General features: G+C 45.7%; 1 protein-coding gene across 1 annotated transcript in view; it reads left to right on the forward strand.

Moving 5' to 3' along the window:
- Window positions 1-15,208, forward strand: part of LOC147733108 (proton-coupled zinc antiporter SLC30A2-like) — a 139,488-nt gene that overhangs the window by 59,921 nt on the left and 64,359 nt on the right. Inside the window, exon 2 of the mRNA XM_086957659.1 lies at window positions 12,134-12,348. Within this exon, the coding sequence (XP_086813785.1) occupies window positions 12,134-12,348 (215 nt within the window). The remainder of the gene's footprint in view (window positions 1-12,133; window positions 12,349-15,208) is intronic.

The raw sequence follows: 15,208 nt of genomic DNA on the forward strand, positions 1-15,208 counted from the left end.
TGGAAACTGTGGGTCAAAATGTTAAACCTCTACTTCACAGCTACAGGTCTTGATGAGACCTTTTGCTCCACCTACCAGGCGCAGACCTTTATAAACTCTCTCGCACCCTCAACAAAGCGCCTCCCCAATTCTTCCCTCCCTCACCCATATGACACAATGGTGGTGACGTTGAATGATTACTTTGAGGCCATGGTCAATCCAGACTATGAGCAATTTGTATTTGGTAAAGCACGCCAAGATCCTGAAGAATTGCTCAATATCTTTTATGCAGTGCTCAAGGAGCTGGCTGCCGTGTGTGCTTTCACAAGAGCACATGCGGATATCAGAGCCCACACCATACAAAGATGCGCCACCGAAGTATGAGAACACATCCTTCAAGTGCCAGCAATGCCTTTCAATGACCTACTCATGTTGGCCTACTCAAAAGAGCTGTTGAAGGCTCAGACGACACCCATGAAAGCATTCCTTCATAAAACTATCAAGGTTGAGCAGGTCAACATGGTCTTTCCCACCAAGAGGCTTGTGAAAAAGAGGTCTAATACCCCCCTGCCTGGCTCATGTGGGTTTTGTGGAGGGCTTCTCCACAGCTGGCCAGAGTATCCAGTCCGAGGCATGATATAAATCACCTGCAAGAAACCAAACCACTTTGCAAACGTTTGCCAATCCACCAAGGGACCAGAGAATGCTGCAGGGAATACAGTACACACAATTTCAACCTCTACGGATGGTGACCATTTGTAGGACCGGCACAATGTGGATGATGAACCCTGTGATGATGTTTACACAGTACTCACCACAGGCAGCAAAAAAGCAGCATCCCAATCCACACCAAAATGTTGTGTCCTCGTTGGTGACACCCAGCTGGCAGCAATAAGTGTCCATTATTCGTATGGTGCAAGACCCAGACAACAAGCTCAACCCACAGCTGTCATTAAGCTTAGTAAAAGTCTTTACTTAGGGGGAAACTACCCCTTTGTCTTTGAAAGGGAATTTCAGAATCATTATTTGCCATAAAGACCATGCCGTCTACACTACTGTGTATGTAATGTGGCCAAACACATGGATGCTCCTTAGCTGCAAGACAGCTGAATACTTATGACTGTACACATTACACCCTGGATGCATACCAGCCAAATAGAAAACCCACTAGAAGAATTACAGGATCTTTTCAGAGATAGGGTGTCTGAAAGACTGCATGGTGAACCTACACATAGATCACTCTGAGCAACCCGTGGCTCGCAGCACGAGTGACTTTCCACTTGTGACCAGAAGTAGAAGCAGAGCTTAAAAGAAATTGAAAGAGGCTGACCTAATCGAACACTTGGAAGGACCTATGCCATGAGCATCCCTCCATCATTGTCACTAGAAAGCCCAAGGGAAGTGAGAATGTGTGTACATAAGATTACTAAATGTTGCTATTAAATGTGAACCACACTTTACACCTACAGTTGATGACATTGTCGGTGAACTGAGTAAATCTGACATTTTAAAATATGGACCTCCTATCTGGCTATCACCAAATCCTTTTGCACCGACGTCTATATAAATCACAACATTTTTGACTCATTTTGGCCTTCAGCTGTATGAGAGGTTAAAGTTTGGCTTATCCATTCTCACCGAAGTGTTCTAAAATGTGGTGCAAGAAGTGCTAGCCGATCTCACAGGAGTCCTCTAAGTCAACGATGACAGCCTCATGTTCACCAAGTCAGTCAAAGAATACAATGACTGGCTCAAATGTGTTCCACAACTGCTCAGAGATCATGGGTTAACTCTCCACTGTAACAAATGAGTTTTAAAAAATCAACTTAAGTTTCTTTGGATGCGGTTTCTCAGCAGATGGGGTAGCCCCCAACTCGGAAAAATTTGAAGACGGCCTCTGCCCCATCCTGTGTTTTGGAAGTTAACCGCTTCCTAGGCATGGGCAATTACTGTGGCTGCTTCTTCAAGGATCTGACCTTGCTCACGAAACCATAAAACCAATTGAGTCCAGGGTTTTTTAGAGTGAGGGAAATACTGGTCCGCACCCGGAACAATTCTGCAGGAGCACCCGTCCCGCCGGCTTTTCCCCGCGAATCGGTTTTCAAATCGGATTGAACATATACTGGTACTGGACTATACACTACGTCGATTTGAAACCATTTAACCTGGTCTCGAGTGGGGCCGGGTCGGAATTATCACCGGCTAAGCGACCTGTGGTTCAGCACCCTTCAACTACAGCCCTGAGGAGTCGCAAAAGTATTGTAATTGCTTTGCGACGAAACACGTGTTGGCTGGCCATCCATAGCAATAAAAGAGGAGCTGTGTTACCCTTCGTCCTCTTTTTTTCTTCAAATGTGGAAACTTGAACTTTTATATGTCCATTGAGACATCAATTTCTGTACTTTCTTTAACTGGTGTGCAACAGGTTTTCGTGTTTTATGCTCATGAAACCACTCCATGAACTTGCAAAAAGTCATCCTCTATGGGTCTGCGACACCCAGCACGAAGAAGCTTTCAAAAGGACAAAAGATGTTCTCTCTGCCGAAACAATCTTGGAATACTCTACCCTCACAAATACACCTCATCAGTGGATGCCATCCCCACCAGATAAGCAGCTTTGCAAACGCAAAAGTGTGGAGATTGGGTGCCGTGGCCTATGATCGAGCAGCACTGACACACAACGATAGCCCCAGATCAATCGCGAAGCCATCGCGATGCACTGAGTGTGTTGTCACTTTCTCCTCTATTGCACCCCTTCATGGTACAGACTGACCACAAACCACTTGTAACCCTGTTTCAAGTGTATGCCCCAAAACTTCCACAGAGCATAGAGAAGCGGGTCCTTCTGCTGCAGGATTAATCCTTTAAGGTGAAGTAGAAGACCTCGTCGCACAACCCAGCATATTACCTGTCCCGGCATCCTAGAGCTGAAGCACAAGAAACTGAAGAATACGTGCAATATATATTGGAGAGACAGCGGCCTAAGCGTACGCACTAAAAACCATGGTAGCTGCACCCCAGAAAGATGAATGTCTGCAGCTAGCACTTGCAGTGGGTACCTCTAGCCAACGGAACACCTTAAAGTCCCGCTGGGACCAAAGGACAACCACTGCCAAACAGACATTGGCAGCATTGTACAACGTCGGGTATGTACTAGCATCCCAAAGTGAAGGATGCCTTCTATGAGTACATAGTCCTCCCTCATGTATACGTTGAAGAGGGTGGGGCTGAGTGAAGATCCTTGCGGCACGCCGCAGATGACTTCGGTAGCTTCTGATTTGAATGGAGGAAGGCGGACTCTCTGAGTTCTTCCGGCAAGGAATGAGGTGATCCATTCCAGTGCTTTTCCTTGGATTCCGATGTTTCTGAGGCGTTGTATTAAGGTGCTATGACAAACTGTGTCAAAGGCTGGGGAGAGGTCGAGGAGGATGAGGGCGACTGTGTCTCCGTTGTCTAGCAGAGTTCGAATGTCGTCTGTTGCTGCGATGAGTGCGGTCTCGGTGCTGTGTTTGGCTCGGAAGCCGGACTAAAGCGCCTTGAGACCCCCTGGGTATGTAGCGCGCTATATAAATCACTTGACTTGACTTGACTTGTAGGAAGCGAACAGTGCAACCCTCTTATATTAGGGTGGGTGACATTGAGCTGGTCAAAGACCAGCACCCTAGTAGCAAGTTACAGGTGCTATTGGAGTTAGAGCTATAGAAGGTGTTAAGAAGACAAGGCACAATGGTACAGACTAAAAAAGGCGACCAAGTGGCCACCTGAAACGTGGCTGCCTTCTAGGAATATGAAGGATGCAGTTCTTGTCAAACCCCTGAGAGACACCAAGCACTAGTGTAAACAAATGGAATGTGAGAACCGGAGACCAAGGGGCCACTGAAGGAGTGGTGGTTCTCGTCCACTAACATGACCAAACTGAAAGGCAGAATGAAATCACTCCAGCCACACACATGCACCTTTGAAGAAACCCAGCACCACCCAGTCACCTCCGAAACGTACTGCTGTAGAACCCCAGTCCGTAGTAGGGAGGTGCAATGATGAAGAGTCACTGAAGTACATGAACGGCAAGAGGCCTGGTACATACTGACTCAAGCGAAGTTTAGAGGGGTGGGGTGATATAAAACATTAACACCACTTTTAAGGGTTGAGAGGAATGTAATGTTTGACCCACTCCCTTAGTGAAGGGAGTGGGCCACAGAGACTGGTGTTATCAGAGGATCCTTACTGATGGGATTGCCCATGCGTGGCCCAACCAACCATGTCCAGGCATCCACCAAGAACCCAGCCTACTTCTCCAGCCAGTGATCGCTTTCAGGAAGCCTCCCTGACCGGGCCTACAGCATCTTTTCTGAATCTGAGATCTTCATTGAACTCCGGGTCCCCGATGTCTCCTTGGCACTCTGCCCTTGTGCTGCTGATGGTGCAGCTCCTGCTCTGATTGTTCGCCCCGATAGTGTTGATCCTAACCCCAGGAACTATGCCCCCACTGCGGAGTGTCCTCCTCGGAAGCAGTCCCTGACCGAATGCCCATTAACCCCATTGGCTAACCTCAGGCCTCTGCACCCGGCTGCCTCAGTGCTGCTGGTGGTGCAATTTGAGTGCCTAACTGAACCTTGGTTTTAAACCCCAAAAACTATTCTTGCAGTTTGTTTACTTACCTTCAAATCAATACCCTTCTTTTCCCCATAGGAACCAACGTCACGAGATGTTATTCCTAAAGTGTTGAACTGTTTTTGTATGAAAGAAAAGTAACTGTACTTTAAATCGACAAGTGTCTTACTCACTCTTGCATTGCAGGATCCACAGTGTGATATCTAGGCTTATCACCCTCAAGTAGTTGATGTATTCCAAAAGTAACACAAATGTAATTTCTGTGTAATATGAACTGTTTTTTAAGCATATTCAAACCTGTAATGATTGCAAGTCCATTACCGAATGCATTACGTTGTAAAGTTTTTTACAATTGCAAGTACTGTTTTACTTACCTCTACTAGGTCCTGCTTAATTCTAGAAATCAAACGTAAGTATACCTTTTGAATACTTACCCTATTAGTCTGGATTCTGTCTCGGAGTGTGTGTAATCAGACCTTGTTTGAGCGAATACAATAAATACTTAACACACCCTCTGGATAAGCCTAACTACTTGCCTACACTACCACAAAGAGAGCTGTTACTGGTTCAATTTAGCACCTGCTATACCTCTGGGGACTTCCTGGACTCTGTGTACATTATACCTAACTTTGGTATAGTATATACAGAGCCAGTATCCTACAGATGGTCTTTTGTTCTTTCGTGAAATCACAATAGTGAATGCGACCCTGATTATTGTAGCTGTAGTGTTCCATACTGAAAGGCTGCTCCAGATAAGGATTGGTTTAAGGCATGAGATGGTTTGTACCTAGTTGTTTCCAAGACTAGATTGCTCAGGCTTCTTAAACTTTTTTGACTTCCCTGATAGTGTGGGCAGATTGATGAGATAAGGAGGACGGTGCGTGGGGATCACTTTATATCGATGTGGTCTTTCTATAGTACAAACCTAGTCAATCGGCTGCGAAGAACTGTAGAGTGTCAGACAAGAGCGAAAAGAGAGGTAGCTGCTCTTTGAACACTTTATGCATTGTGATGTAGTCCTTGCAGGCCAAACATCTGATTTCAAACTTTTGTTGGGAAACCTTGCAGGACTGGTGTTAAGTGGTATACTTTTCTATGAACAAAAGCACCCAGCAGCTGACCAAGGTTTCGCACATCCACTTCATCTGTTTCAGAATTATTTGGTGGTGCGGCTACTCTCACCATCCGCTGCCAAGGATGTATATCTGACCAAATAGTATATAAGAGCGGAGAGGCGCACACAATGAAGTCAGTAGTACAAGAAAGTCCAAGAAATATGTAGATCTTCTGTTCTTATTTTTAAAAGTATTCTTTATTTTCACGTACAACGACACAGCCAACGCGTTTCATTCCCATTCGTGCCTTGGGAATTTCATCAGGGCATATACTAGACAATCTAGTCCGTGCGGTATTTCTCGATGTCGTTCCTCTTAGAAATCAGTTTAAATGACAGGCACGGTAGGTCACAGTGTGTTCCTGAAGAGTGCTTTGTACTCAATTCCAAGTGGAATGATGATTCGAGTCCCCCGGATTATCTGGTCACTGTCACCATGGCAAGTCAAGAAGGATATTGATTCCAGACCCCTTGGGGGGGCTCCAGAGCGGAGGGGGGGGTCTGAACGCTCGGTGAGATAACCGGCTTCAGTGGGGTCGTAAATTGCGTAGTAATGCGACGGTACCTTTAATATGGTCTCCGTTCTCTGCTGCTCCTCCTCGTGGAATGTTGGATGCATCGACATCGAGAAATACTGCACGGACTAGATTGTCTAGTATATGCCCTGATGAAATTCCCAAGGCACGAATGGGAATGAAACGCGTTGGCTGTGCCGTTGTACGTGAAAATAAAGAATACTTTTAAAAAAAAGAACAGAAGATCTACATATTTCTTGGTATACTTTTCTACTGTTGGTTTGGATGATCCACTGGGCTAGAACCAAGTTCAGGCATAATAATAGCTGCCAAGAAGAGTATAGCTCTTTTCCGCTCTAGTCGAGCACTGGCAACGTTTCGCAGTAATTCATGTTTACAGATGTTACTAAGCACTTCCCTCGAGGTCCAACGAAGAGGACTGAAAATCCTAGGAATGAGGGTGATCTGCTTCCCATGGCCCATTTGCACATCTTCTACCTACTCGGATGTGGTGAGAGATGCCATCATGCAAGTCTAGTAAGGTCGAATAGTGGAAGTTACCCTTCTCTCCGTTGTCTGCCCTTGAGCAATCCCAAATGGAGATATTTATCTGGTGATCGTGGCAGATGAGAGTTCTCTGAAATGAGGATAAATCCTAAAGTTTGTGAATCTCCCGGAGCCCAGCTAGACTGAAACCTGATCCTGGCTGCCAGGCACTTCAACTTGTTGACACAAATTTGTTTTCAATGACGTCTCGTATCTCTGGTTCTAAAAACACATTGTTATGGTCATGATTGCCTCCACCAGTCTCTGGACTCTTATGTTCTTTAATATTTTCCTGTATGCTTGCCTCTGGCCTTTGTGCATGCATGTTTAGCCAGACGTTCTGCGCCTCTTCTCGTCACTCTACCCTTGGATGCCCCTCACTCTGTGTGTTCCCGTATCTCTCATTTCTCCTATTGGATGCTCACAATTGTTTATTTTTGCATAGCCCTCTGGTCCTTGGTTTTCCTTATTCTTCTCACCACCAATCTCGAATGGATTTTGTTTTTCATTTCTACTTCGGATCTCCATTGCTTTAGAACATTAATGCTGCTGCTCCCCTTCAGTGTAAAGAAATATCAATATGCCCCCGAGAAGAAACCCTATTTTCTCATATTCATTCTATAAAATGTTCAGCACTGCAAGAAAGCTGAAGAGTTTTAGGTAAGCTTCAGGGACGTTTTAAGGCATGGGCAAAGTAGGCATTGTCACAGTGCCTCAGTCTTTCAGGGGGTCCCCTGAGAAAGTCTTGTCGTTATGACCTTAAATAATTCTTAAACAGATTGAATTAAATAACTTTTCCTTTAATTGATTTTTAATGTGAGGAATGTATGAGAGTCTATCAGACATTTGTATACAAATATTTTTCTTTTTCATGCAACATCCATAAAGGTTTTTAGATCAAAACAGGACCTCACATAAGAGAAATGGGAGTGGATGACAGGTATTCTTTGCAGTAATATTAGTGAGCTACTGCTGTGTAACAATATTGAAAACACACATCACTATCCCTGAATATTGGATGTAAACCCCTTTAGAATTTGGACTAGTGCGCCTAAGCAGTATCTGTGACCTTGGTAGTTTAGTCTGCCCTGTTCCCATGATGCACTGGGCCAGGGACAGACTGATTTGCGTATAGCCAGGTTCTGAGCTAGGATGGTGCAGTGAGATAAATAGCGGTGATGGATCAAGCCCTGATCTTTGGACTGGGTAAGAGTGGTCTGCTTAATTCAGACACTCTGTTCATCACCACCCCCTTTTCTGAATCGAGAAAACTATATAGTGCAAAAATGATTGTGTGGATATTGAGTTTTTGTGACTATGTATCATCTGTGCATCAACAAGTAGTGTCTTGATATTGATTATGTAGGAAAGTGGAGTATTATGAAGTGAGACTGGTTAGGTTCACTGTGTAATACACTCGTAATACCCCAAAGATGGTCCTTGGATTCATAGTAAAAAATCCTTAGCTCATTCCTGGTACTGTGGCATAGAGCAGCTAGGCTTTACTAGAGGAACATGTGTTAAGCATTTTATAGTACTAACATGGACGATAAGTAATTGACACTACTCGAGGGAAAAAAAGGAGTTTTAAAAATAATTTAAACACGAACAACAAGACAATCAGATAAGTATAACCGGATTTATGGATTTTCCAAGAAAAATTAATCGATGCAATTCAGTACTGCTGAACTTTAATATTGCGGTCAATGGTAAAATGCACTAATGACAATCGGTCACTTACAGGTCGAGTTGAGTGGAACCCTCTTGGAGGTTCAGGTGATGTGGGTCCTAGGACCAGGCCACAACAGTTAATTGAATTTTACCTGGCTTTTAGGGCCTGTGGTGCGGAGTTGCTCTGGCTGCCCCTGGTGCTGGAGCGGGAGCCACAGTGGAGCTGGTTTTACAGTTTGTTGGGAAAATGATGCAAAAAGTCAACAGGGCTACTGTAGTGGTCACTTGAAGGTGCTATGGAGTTTCCTTGTGTTGCAGCAATGAGTGAAGGTAGTGGTAGCCGGACTGGCCACCATCGAGCCTTGAAGCAGATTAGTGAGAAGTTGTTTCGATGTCTGGGGGGAAAATGGTAGACACCTGAAACTTGCTGAATGTCAGAACTGAATTTCCCACAATGCACTGGATCATCTAACTTTTGGGAGATCCGACAGAGGGCCCGATGGCCAGTGATTTTTTTGGTTATGGGACTTTTTTTACCTGTGGACTTCCGGCAACTAGTGCCACTAGTCCCAGGGAGTCTGGAGTTGCAGTAGGTTCTCAGAGGGGTCCCTCTGTCTGGAGGAACTGGTCTTTTGTCAGTGACTAGTCGTAGTCCTATAGTATTGCGATGGTTGTCACAGGTGCAAAGTATCATACCTTTGTTGTGTGCAGGTTCTCGGATCTCCTCTTTGTTCTCCGTTGCTTTTTCAAACATTTCAGAAACCTTCTTTGGCTGCACAGATTAGGTGGCCCACTCTAGGGGGTTGGCTAGCCTTCTGATGGGTGTACACCTCCCGACTACCCCTCTTGCTCGGGTGCAAATGTTAATGGGGGCAGGAGAGGGCTGTTTATTGCTTTGGGGGCAGCATGGCTGCATATCAGAGGCAGTGTTAAGTTTGAAGCTTACCTCCTTGATGTGCCAATTCACTAGCCATCATGTGCAGGAGGGAGGTGTCACCTCCTTCCCGTCCAGGCCTTTGTTTCTGATTCCTGGAAGTGGTCACACTTCTGGCAGAGGGCCGATTCCTGTCCTGGTGGCAGCAGATGTGAGCGGTCAGCCAGATCACAGGAGGCTGGGGCAACGAAGTGGACAATCTCGAAGGTAGCTACTTGGGTGCATGCTTCATTGACTCTGACTTTGGAATCCTGTCCGGGGTAATGAGGCAAGCTGTTTGTTTGTTACCAACCATGACATATTTCAGTGTTACCATAATGAAGCCGGCATCCTCTGGGGTGCCCGGGTGCCAGCCCATGTTATCTTTGTGCCTCCTGATCACTTATAGTGTCCCTTAATGGAAAGAGGCTACCATAGGGACATATATACGCCTGCACATATAACTCCACACCTTTTAATATAATTCCCCCTGCCTCCGGGGCTCAATAGGCAATCCTTAGGGGTGACTGGCATATATTAGAAATAGTACTTTGACCTTGTCACACGTGGTGAGGGCAAAGTCAAGTTCAAGCAATGTGTACTTCTCATGCAGTCTGCAATGACAGGACTGCTGCCATCTGAGTCATTCAGGGTAAAACAAAACCTTGCTTCAGGCCCTGGTGACCCCTTTAGCCCCTGTGTCTTGGGTACCAGTGGTGCCATTTACCATGGATGCATAAGAGGCTCTAGTTCTTGCCAAATGGGGTAAACAATTCACATGTATCTGTTTTAGGGAGAGAGCGCACTAGCACTGGGGCCTGGGCAGCATGCTCCAGCGCACATTCAGAGTCCTAACCATCCGCATTGGAGCAAAAAAGTGTGTGTGTGGGGGGGGCATATAAAAGGGCCCTTTCTTAGAGTTTGATCCTATTACAATCTTTGTTTCCATCATATTTAACATTAATCCAAAAAGTGCTTCAGTCTGAAATATTTGAGCAGTTAATTTGCATGTATTTAAATTGTGCTGTGTTTTAGAAAAAAAACATCCTTTCCTTTCACATTTCTGTACCCAAGCAAACTTGTCAAATAGTTAACTTTGCAAAATCATCTGGCTTTGCAATAAGAGGGGAAACAACAATAACACCAGTCTGTTAAATGAATAAGCAACAATTCATCAGAAGACATAGCCTAGTATTTGACCTCTGTTTCTAAAGCACAAGAAATATAGCAAGATAAACAAAAACCTGTTTGGAATCATTTACTTTCTGAACTCCCGCATGGTTATTTTGGTGGCGCTGCAGCACCCAACCTGCCTCACCATTACTTCCAGTGCTAATGAGCTTAAGAAAACCTAACAAAAGTCCCTACTATTGGCCAATTATTGTATTTTTTCACAACCGTCTTAGTTCTGTTTTTCATAATTGGGTTTGATGTGTGTTCCTCAGGGACATATTCAACTCTTCTCCTGGCCAGGACCTGACACCCTACATTTGGAAGACCACTGGTTTTCACTACGTTCATTTTTGGCTTTAGTCTTCCATGCTCAACAATCAGTTTTTTCTCCACCTTTAGTATTTCATAGCCCTTGCCCTTTTCTACTTCTGCCTCATCTTGATCTTCAACTCTTAGTTTCCTTCTCCCCTGCTTGGGTTTGGATGCTGCTTGATACCTTTCTTTCATATTTCTCATTCTCTGCCTTTTCACCTCTCTTTCTTCATCAGTGCACCTAATTTTCTAATTGGTGCCTGTTTATAGTCATTTGTGCTTGCCTTTGGTTTTCTTAACAAGTTCACCTCTAAACTTTTTGATTCCTGTGATTCATTTCTTTCACATATTTCTCTTGGACCATTTGTGGTCCATGTTGTGGTCCATCATGCCTGTTGGTAGTGTTTAATTCTTCTCATTCTTTTACATCGAGCTTCTGTTTGTTGGTCAGTGCACTTGATTTCTTCTTGCCTTCCAATGATCTTCACTGTTCCTCATTCTATTCTTCCCTATTTCATTCTGGTGCACTGTGCTTTTTGTTCTGCCCATTTTAACTTATTTTGGTTTATGATCGTTGGTTTCTTCCTTCACACATCACTCTCCCTGCACTCCATGTTCATCATTGTTTTGTCACTGGCTGTTTCTTCTTGCTTATCTATCGTGTTTAATACTTATTTGGTTCTTTCTCACTCTTCCCCGATATTTGATATCCACCATTTATGTCTTTAATTCCTGACTATTTATTCAGTGCTACACATTGTGTCCATTCTTGCCTTTTTGATATTTGAAACCTCTCCATTGTTTTTTCAGTTTTATCTTTGATGCTGCTTGTTCCATTGTTAATCAGCTCTCTGGTATTTGATATTCATTGTCTGTCTGTTTTCTGTTCTTCTCCAATCTTTGATCGCCTGTTTTCTCTCCTCTTTCCACTCTCAGTTTTTATATCTTCTCTCCTCATCTCTGTCCGTGTTACTCGTTCTTTTACGCTTCAAATTTTTTTTCCCCTAATTTTGTTTCTTGCTCTGTGATGCGTTTCTTTCTCTTCCTAAACACATCTCTCTGCTCTTCATTGCTTTCCTATTTTGTAGTGTCATCAATTTTGGATGCTCTCGCTCTGATGCTAGCCTTTCTCTAGTCTTCTATGCTTTTTGCACCCTTTCTTTTAGTCTTATGCTGTGTGGCTTCATTTCCAATCATGCCGTTCTTTCTTACCCCTGTCTGTGCTTTGCCTTGACCCATGATGTCTTGGTGTTGGTGTGTGGCTGCCTGCTGTTTATGATGTTATGTATCTTGCCCCAGTTCCTACTCTGGAATGCCAGGAAAGGAGTTCAACAGTCAGACGTTCACCTATGTGTCAGACCCAAGTGCAATCGAGCTGGGATTTCAAGGGAGCAATCACTGCCACTCCAACTGGCCTGGCGGAAATGGCATTGACTCGGAGAGAGAGCGTTCCCGCAGGAAGCTCTATGTGGCGTCGGCAGTCTGTCTTCTGTTCATGATTGGAGAAGTTGTAGGTAAGCAATGCAAGCCATATTTAAACTGATAACATGAGGTGAGTAATGTGAGACTTGGTGCAAGTTTGCCTCATCTATGCTTAACCACCAACTCAAAGTGTGCATTTTCAACACTATTTTATCAAGGTATGGTGAATAGTTCTCAACCACACATGCTTTTTGTGTAGTTCAGACAGCACAGCTAGAGCTGCTACCACCTATATTTGTTTGTGAGAAAATACTGTATGGTTGCTTCAACTGTTGTGTGTTTGAGGGAAGCTTCTACAGTTGCCTCACTTTACCCATTCTTGGCTTGTGTGGGTAAGATAAAGTTGCAAAGCTGCAAGCGGTGGGCTCTCTTCATTGTCCATGAGGGGAATGCAATGTAGATGCTTTATCTGTTGTTAATACGTTTGATACGTCCACATTTTCTGTCCATTTGGTAACCATCTTCATGTTAAGGAGACACAAAATACAGCTACCAGGGTCAGACTTACTCGTAGGATAATCTGGCGGTGCCAGACTAGCTGGTCTGACAGGTTAGTATTTGGGCTGTTTTTTAGGTTTCGCCTCCTGACAGCTCACATTTGCTGTTGCTACAAGATCTCATGTAAACACAAAACAGACTTAAAAATGTCTTGAAGCCCTTCTGTTGCTTTCTATTGATTGGTTTGATTTGGTAGCTTTAGATTTATCAGGGTCTCCTGCTTTTGGTTTCTCTTTAAAGTCTCGCTGTTTTGTGAGCATGGACCAACTACAGCTTTCTGGTGGTGGTCAGGATTCCTCCTCTGCCCCCCCCTACTTGAGGTACTTTTTTTAAATATACTTCTGGAGTTCCCAGCTCCCCCTCACCTTCCTCTCACCATCTGTGTTTTTTCACTGACTGGTTGCACAGAGATGGTGCTGCAGGAGATGAACGACGTGCAGACATAGTGAATCTGTTCTTATTTTTTGCTGCTGCTGAGGTTGGGCCTCGATTATATAGCATACATGCCAATCTATCTGATTCTGTGGTTGCATGGTGAGCAAAAGAACAATGGATTTAACCTATATCAATTGACTCGGGTATGTGTTTGAAAAGTGTCAGCACTCCATCCATCATCTTGGTGTGTTTGCCACTGGATTCAAGCTAGTTTGACTCATAAGGGGTGTTACACCAAAACCGGGCGCAGGATGCTTGTTTCCGGTCCAGGGATGAACTGGTCTGGCTGTTTAGGCTGGACTGTTGCATTGGGAGCAGTGTCAAGACTGTTTTGCATATTGTTGGGTCCAAAATGGGGTGGCATGGTGAGCAAAAGAACAATCAATGCATTTATAGAGCGCACTACTTACCCGTGAGGGTCCCAAGGTGCTCGGGGGTGGGGGGATGGGGGGGGGGGGTGCTGCTACTGTTCGAAGAGGATTCTTCTGAAGGTGAGCAGGTCCTGGGTCTGCCGCAGGTGGGTGGGGAGGGTGTTCAGGTCTTGGTGGTGAGGAAGGAGAAGGATCTTCTGCCGGCGGTCATTTGTGGATGCTGGGGACAGCGGCGAGGCTGGCAAAGCGGAGGGTTGGGGTGTAGAATCTGAGTGGCCGTTGAGGTAGGCTGGTTCAGTGTTATGGGGGCATTGTGTGCGTTGGTGAGTAGTTTGAAAGTGATCCTCTTTTCGATGGGGAGCCAGTGTAAGTCTCTCGGGGGAGGGTGGGGGGGGGGGGGTGGAGTTGATGCGGCTGGGGCAAGGGACGTTGAGGACCAGCCGGGCAGAGGCGTTTTGAATGCGTTGCAGTATTCGTAGGTGTTTGGCCTGGATACCTGCGTAGAGTGCATTGCCGTAGTCCAGCCTGCTGCTGACGAGGGCCTGGGTCACTGTTCATCTTGTTTTGGTGGGGGTCCACTTGTAGATCCTGCGGAGCATGCGGAGGATGTTGTCGCAGGAGGAGGTGACGGCGTTGACCTGCTTCGACATAGAGAGGGGGGAGTCGAGGATGAAATCCAGGTTGCGTGCGTGGTCGGTGGGTGTCGGTGCTCTTCCAAGCGTGGTCGGCCACCAGGAGTTGTCTCAAGCTGAGCGGGTGGAGCCGAGGTTGAGGACCTCAGTTTTGTCAGAGTTCTGCTTTAGTCGGCTGTTCCTCATCCAATCTGCGACAGCCTTCATTCCCTCGTGGAGGTTGGTTTTGGCGGTGTGTGGGTCTCTGGTGAGGGAGAGGATTAGCTGGGTGTCTTCTGCGCAGGAGATGTTGAGAACGTGCTAGGGGGCAACGTGGGTGAGGGAAGAGCCCTGTGGTACGCCGCAGATTATGTTGGTGGCTTTGGAGCGGAAGGGGGGAGACGGACGCTCTGGGTTCTGCCGTAGAGGAAAGAAGTGGCCCAGTCAAAGGCTTTCTCTTGGGTTTGGTGTGCGGTGGCAGACCATGTCGAAGGCTGCTGACAGGTCCAGGAGGGTGAGGGTCGATGTTTCGCTGTTGTCAAAGTGGGCCCTTATGTCGTCTGTGGCAGCGATGATGGCTGTCTCTGTGCTGTGGTTTCTTCGGAATTCAAACTGGGATGGGTTCAAGGTGGTGTTGTCGTCTTCAAGGTGTCGGGTCAGTTGTGTATTGCCTATTTTCTCGATGACCTTCACCGGGAACTGGAGCAGGGGGATGGGTCGGAAGTTCTTGAGGTCCTTGGGGTCAGCCTTGGGTTTTTGAGGAGGACGTTGATCTCTGCGTGCTTCAAGCTTCCGGGATTGTGGCTGTTTCAAAGGAGGTGTTGATCACTTTCCGAAGTTGGGGTGCGATGGCTGCGTCGGCTTTGTTGAATATGTGGTGAGACTGCCTCTCTGCCATTTTGATACCAAACACATTTAGAGCTGCTTTTGGACTGGAAACAGGTGTGCACCCTGCCATTTTGGGACAGTCTCCTGTT

The sequence above is a fragment of the Lissotriton vulgaris genome, chromosome 2_1, assembly GCF_964263255.1.
Source record: "Lissotriton vulgaris chromosome 2_1, aLisVul1.2, whole genome shotgun sequence".
Classification (NCBI taxonomy): domain Eukaryota; kingdom Metazoa; phylum Chordata; class Amphibia; order Caudata; family Salamandridae; genus Lissotriton; species Lissotriton vulgaris.